Source organism: Nilaparvata lugens, chromosome 2 (genome assembly GCF_014356525.2).
Source record: "Nilaparvata lugens isolate BPH chromosome 2, ASM1435652v1, whole genome shotgun sequence".
In the NCBI taxonomy this organism is placed as follows: Eukaryota; Metazoa; Arthropoda; class Insecta; order Hemiptera; family Delphacidae; genus Nilaparvata; species Nilaparvata lugens.
In genome coordinates, this window is record NC_052505.1 from 67,641,719 (window position 1) to 67,660,806 (window position 19,088).

The 19,088-nt window shown below is 34.5% G+C and overlaps 1 protein-coding gene across 1 annotated transcript; it reads right to left on the reverse strand.

Moving 5' to 3' along the window:
• Nucleotides 1-1,160: 1,160 nt before the first annotated feature.
• On the reverse strand, nt 1,161-18,536 carry LOC111048234 (paired box protein Pax-1). Its single transcript, XM_039420163.1, has 4 exons — nt 18,461-18,536; nt 18,164-18,384; nt 10,425-10,680; nt 1,161-1,474 (listed from the first exon to the last, which is right to left on the reverse strand). Exons 1-4 carry the CDS (start codon nt 18,534-18,536, stop codon nt 1,161-1,163), a joined length of 867 nt encoding a protein of 288 aa, XP_039276097.1.
• Between the last annotated feature and the right edge of the window lie 552 nt (nt 18,537-19,088).

The window sequence follows — 19,088 nt, forward strand, 5'->3', positions numbered from 1 at the left end:
AATCATCTAATAAATGGTTGCAGCAGGCTCACTGTCAGCTTGTAATTAATGAAGGATTCAATACTATTCATGATTAAATATTCGTAACTATATAGTTAATCGATGTAGTCTCTTAGTTGTAGGTGGTACCGATGTGTCAATTTATGTAGATATGATTTTTCGCTTCTCAATAATTTTATTTCATTATTTCAATGAAACAATATTGATTAGCTATTGCCCCTTTCATGCAATTTCTTTTTCCTATAATTAAACAAAAAAATCCAAATCGATTATTTTACCTATGTATCTTATTCACGATATGAAGTTTCTTGATCGAATATTTTTCTAATGTGTATCAAAACTTTATTCATGGAAAGTAGGCTAGAGAGTGGTGGAAATACAAATGCATACATGATTGAACAAGATAGATAGCCGATATAGGGATTTTTAGTTCGATAAAAAGCAATACAATCGATAAGTTAGATAGGCCTATTGTACACTGAAAGTTTTATCACACTAAACCCAATGTGAAATGTTTAATTTCAAGTGTTGAAAGTAACCATTATTTGATTACGTTACATTTCAACCTCGATATAGTGCATCTCAAGGGACCGCTCAAAAATGTACTATAACGAGGAATGTACTATACGGTGTATATTATATCGAGGTTCTACTCACTGTATTGGCAAGTATTGCCTTGAATAGTATTAACTTTCAGAAAATAGAAATTGATGGACTGCACCAAACAAAATCAATTTAATCTGTGATCAGCATCTGTTCAATGTTAATCCCGGTTTGGTCAATTCATCAGAAAGAACTTCACTTTTTAGGGAAGTTAAGGAATATTTATACGAAGGCTATTTCTGTGTGTGCAACTTCTCATTTTTATGGTTCGAGGGGTAATTTTTTGGTAATGTTTGTTGTATTTTTGAGATTTTTTTAAATTTGCCAAAATTTTGAGTCCCTTAACCGTAAAACGTGATTTTACCGTAATGAAATGTAACTTTTCATGTTTATATTATTTATTCTTCTAGGATGATATTTGTAGTATCCATTAATCATATTATCAAGCTTCATTTTCAGGTAATGCTTCTTTGAACTCTTAAATATGTGTTCTTATTATGAAACCAGTATGAAGATTTTAGTGTTGGGAGCAGGAAGTAGGCCTAAGGTAGTTATCTCTATCCTGAGTAGGGAATAATAATGTTGGAAGAGAGATAGATGCTTTGCCGGTTGATACAGCAAGGAGGATAGAGGAGTATGGGTGAGCGTTTGCTGGTTTCCGGTGTCTTCTTGAGCAGCTCCTCTATGGAGTAGGGATTCTTCTTCTTTGGCGGTGGCTCGCTCTCCTCTTCACTGCTACTGCTGCTGCTGCTGCAACGCCTTGCTGTTGTTGCATTTGCTGTTGCAGCTGCTGTTGTTGTTGCCGCCGTACAGTACACGTTTGGATTGCTGTAGATTGGGAACGGCATCGGTGCTGGCATTTCAGCTAATCCTGTCAAAATAGAAACCAACATTTTTGAGCAACTATGAATGCCGAAACTATTACAAACTATAAATATTCCATATCCGTAATCATACAAAAGAAGAATAATCAATCATACACGAACTATTCTAAATATTGTAGATTGTATTATATTTATTTATTTCATTCATCAAAACACTTACAAATCATAAAGCAATGACTGGGAGAGAGCACCAGGCTTAGCCTAAGACTGTTCTTATCACAATTTTTTCCAAAATATAATAGTATATAGTGATGATGATAAGTCAAAATCACAGGCAAACACCTCGGAAACAAGATGGTCGCCAAAATGTTCAGGGTTTTGCCATATCGCTTCTATTTCAATAACCGTTCAAGATATTCAAACGTTTTTTAGACGAAAATATTTAAAACATCTTCCTCTAAAATTTTCGTTTTATAAAATTTTCCTCTAGAACGCATATTTTTTTTTGTCTAAAGCCCATATATTATATTCACCATAGTAAAAGTTGTTGGAATTAGATAAATCTTTCAGATATTGTAGTATGATTATTTTGAAGCTTCCAGGTGGCTGAATTGATCCGATATCCTCGAAATTATCAGAATTAAATACGATTTTTTGAAAATCGACATATTTTTTCCGCAATATTGTTTTTTTCATCATGACAAACATTTTTGAGATTGCCATCACGTATAATCTCTTTATCCGATGACGCTCCAGCCGTGGAATATGTACCTACAGCCTCCAACCAGATGGCATTTTAAAGCTTTGGAAATAATCTAAAACACTGTACCATTAACACTAGTGTACTGCGAATAAATTTACAGGGTGGAAAGTGGAATATTGTCCCCGAAAATGTATGTTTAAAGTTTTTGAAGTTGAATAAATCATGAAAAGAGTGGTCGAAATGAGACGATTCTCTCGAGCATCATGATTTGGTTAATTCTTAACACTTTGGTGATGAAACCAATAAGATATCTCTCACAATAACTCAATAGCAAGCGATATAAAAATTTCTGTCAATAATGACCGCGATCTTGAATTTTTCAATGATGTCGAATATTTTCGTTGTTTCCATCATGAATATTCTTATTCGTATTGTTGTAACGAAGAGATTGAGACCATTTTCAAATCTCTATCTTGAAGTAGTCATAAAAAATCGATTTTATAGTTCTAGCTTGTTACCTCAAGCCTATGGAAAAACCCACCAGAAATCATGCAGAGTTTTTGACGTACAGCGCATGAAGATATATCGATCTAGGCACGGAGTGCCTCATTCATGACATTTGCGCCCGGACTATAGGTAACATTTCACTCTCAAGAATTTTAAAGTTCAATTTATAGTTCCTTCTGTTTTATCCAACAGGTCTAATGATGCTAAGACTAGATAGGTGTACAGTACGGTAACTATATTACGGGCAATATAGTTACTGTAGATGGGTGTTGAACCACCTAGAAAAACATATTATCTTTGTTTCTTAGTGCATTTCATGTTTATTAAATAATTATCTATCATGAAGATAAATATTAATTTAGAGATTGTATAATTAGGTATTTTAAAACTTTCATATCTTGTATGTATACTTTCAGCATCTTGTATAAAGGTAGGTTTTAATCATTCACTTTTTTTATAGTTGCTACTTGAAAATGGCTCTTGAAGAGTTGCAACTAGTTGTGCTGTGATAAAATAAAGGGTAATTCAATTAGATAATTTTCAGTAGATTTTTTACTGTGTTATTCATAGAATAATATGGTTAGGCCATCATCTTGCAAAACTGCAAAACAGGTAAAATTTAAAACAATCATTGATAAATACTTGTCTAAGAAGTTGAGTTCAGTATACAAATTAGTATTCTGTTCCAAAGAGTGAAATACGATTTGAAATATAGAAGGTGAAGGAAAACAACATTATCTTTAGAAAAATTGGGTGTAACCCATGTTCTGCAAAGGAGCAATTACCTTGGATGCATCTTTATAGTTCCATGCTGGAAATCTAAAGTTTTATTTTATCAATTTCACTTTGAAGTCTACAAAATGGTCAATATTGGAATTTATTGAAAAATATACAAAAATAGAATAATTTTTCATTATTTTGTGAAAACTACATGCGGATATCATCATCAAAGTTGAAAATTCATTGCAAAAAATTTGGCTCAGGCGAGTATCGAACTGACAACCTTCATTCCAGAGCTAGCTTCCTTGAACTAGCTCCAGGCATAGAATAAAACAATTGCCGTGCTACCAATTTTTCCCAAATCGGCTGGATAGCATTTAACACCTATTAACCTAAGGATAGTTGTCGGCTCCAATGTAATAGATTCTTGATAAATTATGAATGGATCTATTGCCTATGAATGAGAAATCCAGTTTTCAGAGCAAATGAACTTATAATCTTCAGATGAATTTTTGCAAAATATTATACAAATAGACAAAGAATTATATCTTACCAGCCTAAGCATCTACAGTTACTACGAACTAAAATACTTATCTAGTTTACAGTTGAAAAAACAGTGGCTATTGGCTTGTATACATACAATTCAATAAACAGACAAAATAGAACACTATAAACTGATTAAAACTCAAATTAAAACATTAATAAATTCACTTAAATGAAAATTATTTAAAGAGCACAAAATTGCAACACCCAACAGCCAGCCATGTTTCAGAGAGACGCCGGAAAAGACAAAGCTACAAGGAAGCTTTGTAGACGCACCTCAAAATCAGTGATGACTTCATGACACGTCAACAACAAATTTATAAATTACAAGTTTAGAACTCACATTTTATATTTGTTCTCAATAAAACTTTATTTTGAAACTGATATTTTAAATTTTTATATATCATCTCGATTTAAATAAACTATTTATCTATTAATTCTGTTCTGTCAACCCAGCCTCGGTGACACCATGGAACAATGCAACAATCATTTACGATAAAAAAACTTCTCAGTCGAAAAGTTTGTCTGTCTATCAATGACTCTGATATTTACTATAAAGTTTCATAGATCTCGAATTGAAGATTCGATTCCAATGTGAGAAAAAATGTAATATTACAAATACCCCCCTCTTGACATAAAAAAATTTTACTGTTTGAAAATTTAAAGAAAAAAAAATTACATTGACCCTAATGAAAATTTTGAATTGTAAATTCGAGAACAGTAACAATTTTTTTTTTAAAACATTACATGTCAACTATAATTGAAAATTATTATAAAAATTCATCAATAGCATTTGTTATATGTTTCCAAACAATATTTCAAAGTATAGAATATCAAAATTACTTTTGATTTAGCTTTATAATTTAAAGGAAAATATCTCAACAGAAAGTTTAATATGTAAAGAATAGTTTTTTGAAATTGCACATAAATTTAATAGATAGAAAAATTCAATTTTTTATTGCATAAAAAAATTAGTATGTTGAATGAAAAATGTATTATTATTATTTATTTATTTAAATGAATTGATGAATTGTTACATTTAATTTTCACATAAAATTTCAATAAATCAAAAAATGTTCATTTCTTTCACTATTGACGCGGTTGATTTTATCGATGCACATTTTGGAAAACAGTCCGTTAAGGCACTCAGTATGATTTTCAGTTAAGTGTGACTCCAGTGTGATGACATCAGTGTTGGGCTGATACGAATACTCATAGTGTTGGGCTGATCTGGATGCACGTAGTGTTGGGCTGATACTTGTAGTCGACTGATGCATATCAAACTCGATACAGGTGACATCTCAGTTAGCATTGCCTCATGCTTGTAGTAGACGGCTGCATACCAAACTCGATACAGAGTCACGTAAATCTTGTATCATATTTGTAATTGTACAATGTACATTTCAGGCTTGAAATGACAATGTAATTCGTTTTTTGGAAAAGAGATAGATGCTGCATACAGGATTAATTTAGGTGAGGATTAATTTAGGTAAGGTTTGGTTTTTTGATATTTTCAGCTTTCAAGGTTTAGAGTTCTGCATACAGGAATAATTTAGGAGAGGATTTTTGAATCAATTCTTTCATGATACTGTGACTGTTATTCTGAATTCAAAGTTGCGAATGTGAACATGGATGGCAATTACCTCCAGGTAATGTAGTAGTGTTGAAGTTTGAGATACAAAGTCAGCAATAAGCGTTGGCATTGTTATTGGCATATGCTTTGGTGTCAGCATTGGCATCGGCTTTGATATTGGCATTGGCATCAGCATTGGCGCAGGCATTGGCATTGGCGCAGGCATCGGCGTAGATTTTGGTATTGGCATCAGCATTGGCGCAGGCATAGATTTTGGCATAGTTATTGGTGTTGATATTGGTGTTGACATTGGAGTAGTTATTAGTGTAGGCATCAGCGTAGATTTTGGCATTGGCATCAGCATTGGCGCAGGCATTGGCATTGGCGCAGGCATCGGCGTAGATATTGGCGTTGGCATCAGCACAGGCATTGGCATCAGCATTGGCGCAGGCATTGGCATTGGCGCAGGCATCGGCGTAGATTTTGGCATTGGTATCAGCATAGGCATTGGCGTAGATTTTGGCGTAGTTATTGGTGTTGATATTGGTGTTGACATTGGCATAGTTATTGGCGTTGGCATCAGCATTGGCGCAGATTTGGCATCAGCACAGGCATAGATTTTGGCGTAGTTATTGGTGTTGATATTGGTGTAGATATTGGCGTAGTTATTGGCGTTGACATTGGCGTAGTTATTAGTGTAGGCATCAGCGTAGATCTAGGCGTAGTTGAGTCACACTAGTTCGAAAATCACCCAAATGTTCTTAACACTCTTCATGGCGTTCACTTGTTGCCGATTTCGAGATTCACATGATAATTATTTCAATGTTAATGTCTGTGCTGTACCTGTTATCTTAAAATGCTTATAAACTAAGAAGAAAAACTTGATTAGGCTATCAATACAATCTAATACACATGAAAATTATTTTCAAGTATATAGTCATCAATATAAAATTGAAATTCGTTAACATCTTATTATACAGTCAGCAATACATAAATTGTGAAATATGGAGATATCAATTATAAATTTCAATATAAAAAAAAATTTCATTTCCATCTATTCATTGTTCAAATATCAAAATTTAATCCATTCTTCAAAATAGAAATAGAATTTCATAACACCCTGTATCATTATCAAAATTGTAAAAAACATCAGATCATCACAACAAAAATTAATTTCAATATATATTTCAATAATTTCAGACAATTGGTCTTCTATTCACAATCATTTCATAATATATCTGCATTTCATTATCATTTAGTATAACATTTCATTTATAGCAAGTTCATTTCACATTTATGATTTATCATTCAGGGTTTCAAAATTATTTAGTTTTAACTTTGTGTTCAAAAATTGTATAAAAAGCAAATTATTTAATATTATTAATCATCGTTTGTCGGATACTATAGTTTATTTCGACTTTTCAATGTTCTAAACACAAGCTACATTTCATGACAAAACTTTACTATCAATCATTAAACAAGAAATCATTCAAAACATCAATAATATTTTGCTTCAAAGGCAATCAATATTCATAATTAATCATCATTTTGCATCTATGGCAATCAACATAAGTAGTCAACACAAAAAATATTATCTCATTACTGCCTCTCTAAGTCATAACCTTCTGGTCATTTCTTCTTTAGGCAATAATGGTTTTCCATCTCAAAAAACAATCACATACCAGCAAAATTCTAATCAACAAACCCCACTAAAAATTCTACATACACTCCAGCATCCATTTCAAACGATAATCAATCATATCAAAATTTATAGAACAAACAATTTTTTTTTTAATTTAGAAAAAGACATCAATCACAAAAACTTATTTCAATTAATAATATAACAAAACGTTTTTATTCAATGAAAACATTATTATTCAAGTTAACTTTCATCAATACATCACATATATATGGCTACACAATTCATTAATACTTTCAAATTTTGAAGTTTATTTATTATAACAAAAGAATTTATACATAAGAATAGATTTCAGCATGTTCTAAATTGAACCATTTATTTTTTAAAATAATTTATAATTTAAAGACTGTATAATAAGTACAAACATTTCAAGATTATAATACAAAGACGATCAAGATGAATAATGGGTAAATAAGTTTCCTAAAAAATACAAACAAGAGAAAAAGAAAACTGGGTAAATAAATTTCCTAAAACAATACAAAGAAGAGAAAGCTTAATTAGAGCCTATCCTACATGTCAGTACTGAACTTTCATGAGGAAGTATATTTAATAAAAATATACTACTATGGAATTTTGTAAATTCCAAGTATGACTCTAATTTGTTATAATTGTGAGCTATCACTCCCACAAAAACAACTGGTGAAGGAAAAAAAAAATGTTGACTATTGTGACTGGGTGGATAGTTCCTAGATGTCTGTAAGGCAATGTGATAGCAGACTCTAGTATCGGACCACAAGAACAAAAGTATGCAAAAGTTTTTACAAACATTTGATGTTGCAGTCTTAAGGTTTTTATATCGCAAACAAGTAGGTCAGATAATCGAGTCCAGCCATATGTGGTTCACGTCCACACCTCTAAAAGAATCACACCTACTTGTCTACCAAAAATCCAAAGTATTGGACAGCAAAAAAAATAAAATGCAAAATGGGTTAAAAGCCCAGAAGGAAACTATAACCTAATTACATATGGCTTATGGCACGATATGCAATGAAAGATGAGAACATGGGACAAAATTTGCTCTGAAAAACCTAATTACCTAATATGATACCTAAAAAAAAATAGACATGATTAAAATATGTAATACATGATGAAAAAATATACCGCAAGCAAACAATTATTTACACTACAATGGATAGATTTTAGAAAAGTTAAGTTTTATCAACAATTTAAAGATTAGGAAAATAAGCTACTATTTTAACTTCTAAAATTATTTCAGAAAAAAAATACAAATTTAAATGACTATGGACAAGATTGGTTAAGATATGCATCATAGAAGAATTTTACTGAACATTACACAAAGACAGGAAAGAATCGAAATTTGAAAAGATTAAGGGCCAAGAAAAATAGGCTACAGGAAAGAAAAAAGACACAATTATGGACTCTTACCATACACTGCGTAGCGATTATGCTATTCTGAATCCCGGCATAACACAGGATCCCTAATCATTGTGTGCTGGGGAATACCCTTTCATCATGTGATTTACTGTCATCATCTTGTAAATAAGCAACTTGAAACAACCTTTGAATACTAATACATCAATGGAAACTTTGTGCTTTGTTTTCTTCAAGAACATGATTTTATTCATGGGTTCATTTGTTTCAACAAAGCCATTTTGCTTACAAAAGTTAGTCATGTTCACTTGAGAATGCATTGCATATACCTTTTCAATTCTCAGTTGAAAGTTGAACTCATCAACTTGACTCAAAGCAACATTCATTTTGTTCACATTATTCCTAACCTCCACAGAAACCTGTCTCATGTAATCATTCACTTTGTTTATAGTTTTCCTAACCTTCAATGTAGCAATATTACTTTCATGATAGTTGACTTTCAGTGAAGACAACTCCCTACCTACTTCTTTACTCAATTCTACTATCTCATTAAGGTTGACTTTTTCAACAACAGTAACTAGGCCTACATTGTCAGAAACTTGAATGAGTTGATCCTGTATCTTAACACTACTATTATCCTGCTTCAATTTGTTTTCATCTTCATGATTATCACTCAATGTTTCATGTGCATTTTTCAATAGAAGGTTTATACTAACCTGCTCTAGTCTTATGCTAGCAAATTCTTGCTTCATATCATCAAACCTAGCATTAAACTTAGCATTTTGCTCATCAATCTTAGCATTTTGCTCATCAAACCTAGCACTTTGATATTGTTTCAAATCATCAAACTTTTGTGTTAAGAATGCTATAAGATTCAGATCATTTTTAATGTTTGCCATTTTGTAATATGCACTGATATCTATTCATTAAAACTTGATCTCTCTTGAACCGATTTCCCACTCAGCAGTATACCATTCATAACCTATCAAGATATCTATCCTACCAATAATTTTTTTATAACCAGGGATATATTTTGTAGTTTGAGTCCCACACCAGGGCGTACCATTTGCCGTGCTACCAATTTTTCCCAAATCGGCTGGATAGCATTTAACACCTATTAACCTAAGGATAGTTGTCGGCTCCAATGTAATAGATTCTTGATAAATTATGAATGGATCTATTGCCTATGAATGAGAAATCCAGTTTTCAGAGCAAATGAACTTATAATCTTCAGATGAATTTTTGCAAAATATTATACAAATAGACAAAGAATTATATCTTACCAGCCTAAGCATCTACAGTTACTACGAACTAAAATACTTATCTAGTTTACAGTTGAAAAAACAGTGGCTATTGGCTTGTATACATACAATTCAATAAACAGACAAAATAGAACACTATAAACTGATTAAAACTCAAATTAAAACATTAATAAATTCACTTAAATGAAAATTATTTAAAGAGCACAAAATTGCAACACCCAACAGCCAGCCATGTTTCAGAGAGACGCCGGAAAAGACAAAGCTACAAGGAAGCTTTGTAGACGCACCTCAAAATCAGTGATGACTTCATGACACGTCAACAACAAATTTATAAATTACAAGTTTAGAACTCACATTTTATATTTGTTCTCAATAAAACTTTATTTTGAAACTGTTATTTTAAATTTTTATATATCATCTCGATTTAAATAAACTATTTATCTATTAATTCTGTTCTGTCAACCCAGCCTCGGTGACACCATGGAACAATGCAACAATCATTTACGATAAAAAAAATTCTCAGTCGAAAAGTTTGTCTGTCTATCAATGACTCTGATATTTACTATAAAGTTTCATAGATCTCGAATTGAAGATTCGATTCCAATGTGAGAAAAAATGTAATATTACACAATCTTAATTTTTCTGTGTTCTAGCTTACCAGGCTGTTGCAGGTGATGATGGCCGGTGGCGGCAGGGGCAGGTGAGTGATGGTCGGGGGTGGAGGGGGCGACGAGAGGAGGTGGACAGATGCCACTGTTGCGCAGAATGCGGTTGACAGAGCTGACCGACGGAATGGCGGCCGGGTCGCAGACACGCTGAGTCAGCAACAGCTCCCTGATCTCCCAGGCGAACATGCCCGGGTTGTCCTGCTTGCAGCGCAGGATTTTCTTCACGACGGTCGGCGTTGCCACCTGCTGCACCACCAACATTCAACCATTCGTACAAATAATTCAACCAGATAGAGCAGCAAAGAAAAAATTAACTACAAAAATCAGAGATACCATAACTTGACCTAAAAAAGTTAGGCTCAAAGCTTATCGCTGTGATTACACAACAATGTAGACGCCAGTGTATCCATGGGCGCCGACTTATCAAAAACTTTGGGTGGGCTCAATTGCACCGGGGGGTCTGGGGGGTATGGAATACCCCCCAGGAACAGGGGGGTCCGGGGGCACTCCCCCGAAAATTTTTTGAAATTTTAAGGTGCTCAGAAGCATTTTTAGGCTATCTTTTTACTTACACAGTATTAATAAACCAGGGAAAAAAACCTCAAAACACAATACAATTTGTTTGGATGATGAGTAACAATCAAGTTTTGACTAAAATAAAATAAAAAATTGCTTTTTATTGAGCATATAAAATTTGTTTGAAGTATTTTTTCAACTTTTTAAGTGAAGATTGCTCATTGTTTTTGTTCTTTTATAACAACATTAAAAGTGTAATTAACAGTAAACCAATCAACTTCATGTATAAGTTTTAATAAATAGGTCCATCGCCTGTTATGAAACCTAGGCCTATTGAAAAATTTTGTTCTCAACTTAGCTCTTTAATAGGATAATTTGCTTAGAATTCAAAGTTAGAAAATCAAGTATGGATGAAAAAATAGGTAACAAAACTGACTGTTACTAAGAGGTTCAAAAGCTATTTATTTTAGGTAAAGGTTACATAAGTTTCAATCAAAAATTAAGTTCTTGTATTTTAAATGTATGTGTGTTTTTGTATTTGTGTTTAAAATACAGCCAACCTCTTTAAAAAATAATTTAAGTAGTATTGAATGAAATTATTGTAGCCTAAATAACAGAATTCTGAGATAAAGAATTGCTGAAAACTGTCTTTAAAAAACATGACATGAAAAATTGACATTAGAATGTAAAGTAAACAGAATTTGAGGCTTTACCTGAAACTTTTATCCTTAGAAGAGAAAACAGAACAGTTTGTCCTTAGAAGAGTGCAAAACTGGATCTTCTGACTGGATTCCTTTTAATGAACTCGTTGATGACTTGACAAATGTCTATTTCTTCCAAAATATCTTGATGAGCATGAGTTATCGCTAAGTTGTTGAGTCTTTTCTGTCCCATTGTAGCTCTAAGGTAGGTTTTGAGGCGGCGCAGGGCACTAAATGAACGTTCGTTAGTTGTTGACGTCACCGGCACAACTTGAAGCAGTTTCAAGCCTTTCACAAGTTCTGGTAACATTTCCTTCACACTGGGTTCTAGTTCAAACTTCAAAGTACTTTTTAACATCATTCAACGTACGAAGTTGCAGCTTCTTTTGTTTGGAAATGTCACTTAACATTGACAAATGTAAGAATGAATAATCTGTCAGTGTCCAGATCATTTTGAAAAAACTCTTTAGAGCGTGTCATATCACTTTTTTGTCCTTCGTTTAAAACAGACAGACACTCCCTTTCCACTGCAATGACCTTTGACAGTCCTGTTGCATCAAATCTGCTGGCAACACAAGACCTCACAGTTTCACAAATTTCAATGTATTTGATTTTAAAAAATTCAGCTGGTGTGTTGAATGTGTGGGGTGCTCCAGCCTCCTTGTTTTCATACCGTTGAGGAATGCGGCGTTTTCTTGCTAGTTCCGGTTCAGCTACTGATGGTGGCTTCACTGATAGGCAAAACTTCCAGAAGTCCTCAAACCCTCCACGCTTTTCTCCCAAAATACAGACTAGGTTAATAAACATATCTTCTAAATCAGTTACGCTCAAATCAGGTGATTGAACTTTGCGATTTACCTCTTCAACTGGGTTCATTACATAGCAATAAACCTGTAAAAGGAAATAAGTCTTGAAAGTCAGCATTGATTCCAAAAAGCCTGCACATTTATAACCTGCTTCGTTCTTATCCGAGGAAGAGATGGTTTCAAACAACTCCAAAATATTTTCATAATTCTTCAAGATTTGTTGCACACTTGATGCTCTCATTGTCCATCGAGTTGGGCAAAGTGGTCGAATTCCTGATGTATCATGTAGAACGGTAGCATTGGCACTGATTACACTTCTGAATAGTTCCATCCTTTTTGGGGATTCTCTAATATTATTAATTAGATCCTTTGCAAGGTTCATAATGTCTCTCATACAAGTCAGGCACCGAAGACTGTCTTCAACTGCTAAATTAAGACTGTGTGCAGTACAGTGGACGAAAATGGCCTGATGTTGCAAGTTTAAAATTAACTTTTGCAGTCCATTAAACTTTCCGCTCATATTAGAAGCACCATCGTAGCACTGTCCTCTCAATTTTTCAATGGGCAAATCCAAACGTAACAGAATGTCATTGACAATAGTAAACAAAGTTTTAGAATCAGTGTTTGGCGTTTCATATAATCCAATAAAATCTTCATTGGTGGTCAAATCATCATTTACTGTCCTAATACAAAATGATACTTGTTCGTGGATCGAAACATCACTTGTTTCATCCACCATGATGGAAAAGTGTTCACATTTTTTAATGTTAGATAAGACCTACAAAATGCTTTGTCAGTTTCATTTTCATATTCTAACCAAGAATATTTAGATACCCATGACTTCTGAAAGGATCTTCCCTTACCGATTACCTTTTTATTGCTGTTCAAATCTAAACTGTCACTATTACTGGGACTGGCAGATGTTCCAGGTACCACTACAGTTGCGGGTTTTTTATTTTATGAAGTCTTTTGTCTTTACTTTCTAAACATTGAAATTGATTAATTTAAATTTTAAGGATGACAAGAATATTTAACAGTTATTAAAATGCTGTTTTCTGTTTTCAATAATTCCGATACTCGGTCAACTGTATACTTTTGACAGATTCTTTAAGTTAGACAATTGAAATTTTGGGGGGGCTCCGCCCCCCCAAAATTATTTTTGAGGGGGCTTGAGCCCACCCAGGCCTTATGGAGTCGGCGCCAGTGAGTGTATCATGCATGTTCTTCCGTTAGTGGCCAGCCCAAGAGTGTGCGGTAGCAGTCATGACCTTGAATATTATTGTAATGCAGTCATATTGAATTGATGTCTCATTTCACCAATAGAACAGTCAAATCATACATTCCTCCTGGAACATCACGTCTACAGTCCACATATATGATCTTCTTGGAAAAACATTGAATAAAGTACTTAATTTACCTTAGTGTAGCAAGGCATGAGCTTTCTCAAATTTAAATTATTGCTCCCAGAAAGCCTAAAAAATGTTTAAATTCAAAACGTTTATTTTTGATTTAATTATAAAAGTAGTATATAAATGTGAATTGTAAGTAACAAGTACAAGTTTTAAAGAATTTTATTCTCTTTCCAATATAATATCGAGTGACCTGGCTAGCCCAGGTCTGGTGTCAGAGATTTTAGGTCGCAACTGATCAATTCCAGGGCCTCTGACATGACCTAACGTCTGCTTATTAAGCAGCCGGGATCGACAGCTTAACGTATCCATCCGAAACATGGGAGTGGCCTGAGAAAAAAACTTGTCCGGTCTGGGATTAGAACCCGGGCCTCTGGATTAAAAAGCCAACATCTAATCCATTCGACCACGGCCACTCTCTTTCGAATGATGCTTAATACGTGAATTTTCGTCTATAAATAATAATGGTGCTATAAGATATGTTCCATGAGTTTTATGGGACATCAATTCAATATGGTCGTCTGCTACCACGTACTCGTGAAAAGATATATACATAATAATAGGACAAGAACAGCCAGTACCCTACAATTGATTTCAAACAAGGGTACATGTGGACTGACAAGTTGATCCCTGGATTTTTGGTACGGTACGGGAGAGGGCTGAGGTTGAAGGAAGCCAACAGCGCATGCCTGAGTGCTGTCTTAATATTCAGTGCTTCTTGTTAAAATTAGAAAAATAAATAAATGATAAATAAAATATTATAGAATTAGGTACAGCTTGTTTAGACTGCTTGACTCTAATAGCTGACAACAACTCCGCTCTTTGATCAATGTTATTGCTATGCTTAATAGCATATTGATGCTGTGGAATGGGTAAATTGGTCCACCGATCAACTCTTCAGAAAGCTAATAAAATATGTATAGCAACAACATTATACTCCATACAAAATTACTCCAGACTTTGAGGAATTTGCGGCACAGAGAAATGGAGGGAGATCAGCCAATTACAGTGATGGATAGAGTCATAGGTGGAAGCGCTATTGTCATTTTGTCGATTAAAGTCAGTCGAGTCAGTGCTTGCTGAGAGGAAACTTCATAACTTAACATGAGCGCTTGAATACTCACTGGAAATTAGAGAACTCTGACCAGTTCAGAACGGCACATAGCCGCCGTTGTATCCCTGCCGCTGTATGCCTTCTCTGCTGCGCATGTCCATCCCAAGTAAGAAGTAATTTTTTACAGAGTATAGTCAACTAATATCTAGCCGTCTAAAAGAGTGTTGAAGCTCTAGAATATTAAATATAAATTCACTATGAATTGTGTAAGATGGTACTTGAAAAGTATGTAGTTTTTTAATACATACAAAGCTGCTCAATTCAATATTTAAAATGAATAGATTTTCTCCCTATAAACTCTTGTAACAGAGTTTCCCTATGCTTATTTGATAAGGTTGTACTAAGCAGGCATTCCAGACCCACGATGTAAGTTTGAAAGTGTCTAACGCGATTGACCCGAAAATCGATGAGAAAGCTCATCAATTATTGACCGGTACCACTAGTGGTGGTTATCGGCACCATTACATCGCGCATCGTTTTGTTGTCGACCGATATGCCAATTAACGAGTGCAACACCCTCTCCCCTCCATCCTGATTCACCCCTACGGTCAACATCTGTATTATCACACACTGCATTGCATCGCGACACGCAATCTGCCAGAGGCCACGCTTCACACTTCACACCCTTCACATCAACTTCAAACACACAACTGATATACCGTACGTCTACTAGTTTTCATTTTCATCAAAGAAATGTAGTACCTAAGATGTAGCCTAAGATGATAGTATACAGTAGGCTACCCATTGAGATCATCAGAGTTTAACTATTTAACATTGAATGATTGAATATTGAATAGATTTTCTCCTCATAAACTCTTGTAACGGAGTTTCCTCGTGTTTGGTTAGTAAGGTTGTACTAAGCAGTCATTCCAGACGATCACACGATGTAAGTTACTAGTTCTCATCAAAGAAATTTAGTACGGTATCTAAGATGATACTATACAGTATCCATTGAGATCATCAGAGTTTGTTAACTATTTAACATTAAACGATTATTTTCACTACCGTAGCTTTTCTTTTATCGGAAACCAAACCTAATAATGATAGTTTCTAATCGTAACTAAGTTGAAAATAAGTTTTTCACTTTTCGACGATAAATTCTATCTGATTTTAGACACTCATGTTCTTGCACTGTTAAGATTGATATTTGAAACTATTTTCGACACATATTGAAATTTCTTAGGCCAGGTCAGGGCCCGGTCTAAGCGCTGTACTATGGGCAACCTAGGCTCATTTACGACCTTTTTCTTAGGCCCAAAACATTTTGGTTTAATGAATGTCCTGTTGAGACCTAATATTTATATTTATTTTTTTGGATAATGATTCAGAGTGTTTATTAACCTCTCTTATTAAATGTTTCGAGTTCAATACAATACGTGAAAGAAATTGAAAAATTTGCATCGACTAAGTGTGGCGCCAACAAGTTTTTGCTTTGGGAAGTTGCCCTAAGCCTAGTTATAGACCGGGGGGCTTGAGCAATCTCTCAAGCAATGATGTTTCTGCATAATTGTGATATTCAAAACAATTTCCATCGCTGGTATTACTCCACAATATGGCTCTAATTCATTGTTGCATATGAATGAATTTATTAGAGATTTTGATTTTCTGAAAAGTGCTTCATTTGCAACGGATAGTCAAAGTTGAGGATAACTCAGGCATTCAGAAATCTTGATAGGTTGGAATGCGTTTGCTTCGGGCAAGAATTTTGTGGATGATAAAAAACTATTAGAACAACACCAATGCCTATAAATTTTGGCAAACGAAAACGTTTAAGAAACACATAATTTGGATTGATTAATAGGAGATTTGATATCGGTGAGACCAGGCTGCCAAATGTGCTTGAAATATAGGGACTACTTTGCTGCTACACCTCAAATAGTGATGACATGTTATTATTGTGCCAATGAGTTCACCAATTATAGGAGCACACCTGCTTCCGAGTTACTTCAATAACGGAGCGCTGGATTTGATGAATCTTAATAGATTCTAGCCTTCTTTTGAGTGTTCTCCATTTCGCAAATGCTTTGCGGTGGTTTCTATTCTATATTCACGAAAAGGATTTTAAATACGGATATCATAGAATATGTATACTGTTTCATAAAATTCATTTTGATTTACATATTAGGATTCACAGATTGAGTCAACTAATTGCAGAAGATATTTATATTTTTATCGGATCACAGTACCATGAATGACAGAAGAAAAGATATTCTCCAGAATATAAATTACTCAAAAGAGAAGCACAAAAGTTTCATAGTCAATGAAAATGAAACAGAATATATGAAAATATATAGAATTCAAACACGATGAGTTTACAGAGTATTCAAGTGTTTGAGGGAGTGAAAAGCTTTAGTTATCTTGGATTTGAATTTAATAATCAAAATATGATGAGCACCAGTATTAAACAAAGAATATTTTCGGTAAATAGAGCATATTACAGCAACATGAGGCTTCTTAACAACAGGCTCATCATTAGAAGCACCAAACTTAAGATTCATGAATACCTTATAAGTAGCCTGTAGTATTACCTGTGGTTCTGAATCGTGGAAGACAATCACAATTCGAGTGTATTCGAATTAAAGGTGCTCAGAAAAGTCTACAGTCCTGTTAAAAAAGGAGAAGAGTGGAGAAGGAGAACTAATGCTGAACTTAAAACATTAATAAAATACCGTATTATAGTACGCTTCATAAAGGCACAGAGACTAAGATGGTTCGGACATATTTACATGATGAATGGAAACAAAATGCCAAAAGTAGTGTTCAAAGAAAAACGGGAAAAGGACAGACCGAGAATACGATGGGAAGATGAGATCAGTGTTGATTCAATAAGGATGGGTTATAGAGGATGGAGAAGATTCATAGAAGATAGAGGTGCTTGGAGGAATGTTGTGGAGTAGGACAAAGCCCACAATGGGCTTTAGAGCTAGAAAAAAGCACCATGGATAAAAATTATAAGGGGAGGAGATGAGGCACTAGTTAGCATGAGACATATCTATTTTTCAAATAAGAGGTTGATTTTTCAAACACATACATTAATTCTATACAACTCAAACATTTTGAATGAAAAATGATCAAGATCTTTTAATTTTTTTTCAATTTTTAAGTTTAGTTCGATGACTGTAAAAACCAAATCGATTGAAAAAGTGTGAATTGATATGGTGTGTGATTTGTGGCAATTGATACCTTGGTCTTGCTGCCTCCAATGCTGCCAGGCCTGATGGAGCCTGTCTCGTAGAAGCGGGTGAGTATTTTGGAGACGCAGCCGTGGGAGACGAGCAGCTGACGCGAAATGTCGCATGGCCTGACGCCCATCAGCGCCAACTCGACGATGCGCCTTCGCACGCAGTCGGGCAGCGGACGCCCATTCACGAACACACCTCCCAATTGGTTCACACCTGCTTGTCCTGTTCAAAACGAAATACATCCCAGTCAGCAGTAAGGCTTGATTCAAGGCTTGAATTAGAAGCAGCCTTCACTTGCCAATCAAGGCTGAAGTTGAATCCAGCTGGAAACGATCTTGCTTGACATTCAACTTGGAATCCCCTTGAATTTCCATACTAGAATCGAAAGCAGCATGCCCTTGTTTTTCAAGGCTAACAAACTCGGTTGGAATTGATCTTGAATATGGCTCGTTAGGTATTTGTTCGAATTTTGCTTTTATTGCATGGGTCAAACAAGTCTTGACTTTGCCTTGAATACCCCTTGTCAGTTAAAGCCGACAGACTTGATTGGAATTGATCTTGAATATGGCTCGATAGGTATTTGTTCGAATTTAGCTTTTATTGCATGGGTCAAACAAGTCTTGACTTTGCCTTGAAAACCCCTTGTCAGTTAAAGCCGATTTGAATTGATCTTGAATATGGCTTGCTATGCATTCCCTTGAATTTTGCTTCTATTGCGAGTGTCAAACAATCCTCGAGTAGTGATGACATGTTATTATAGTGCCAATGAGTTCACCAATTATAGGAGCACACCTGCTTCCGAGTTACTTCAATAACGGAGCGCTGGATTTGATGAATCTTAATAGATTCTAGCCTTCTTTTGAGTGTTCTCCATTTCGCAAATGCTTTGCGGTGGTTTCTATTCTATATTCACGAAAAGGATTTTA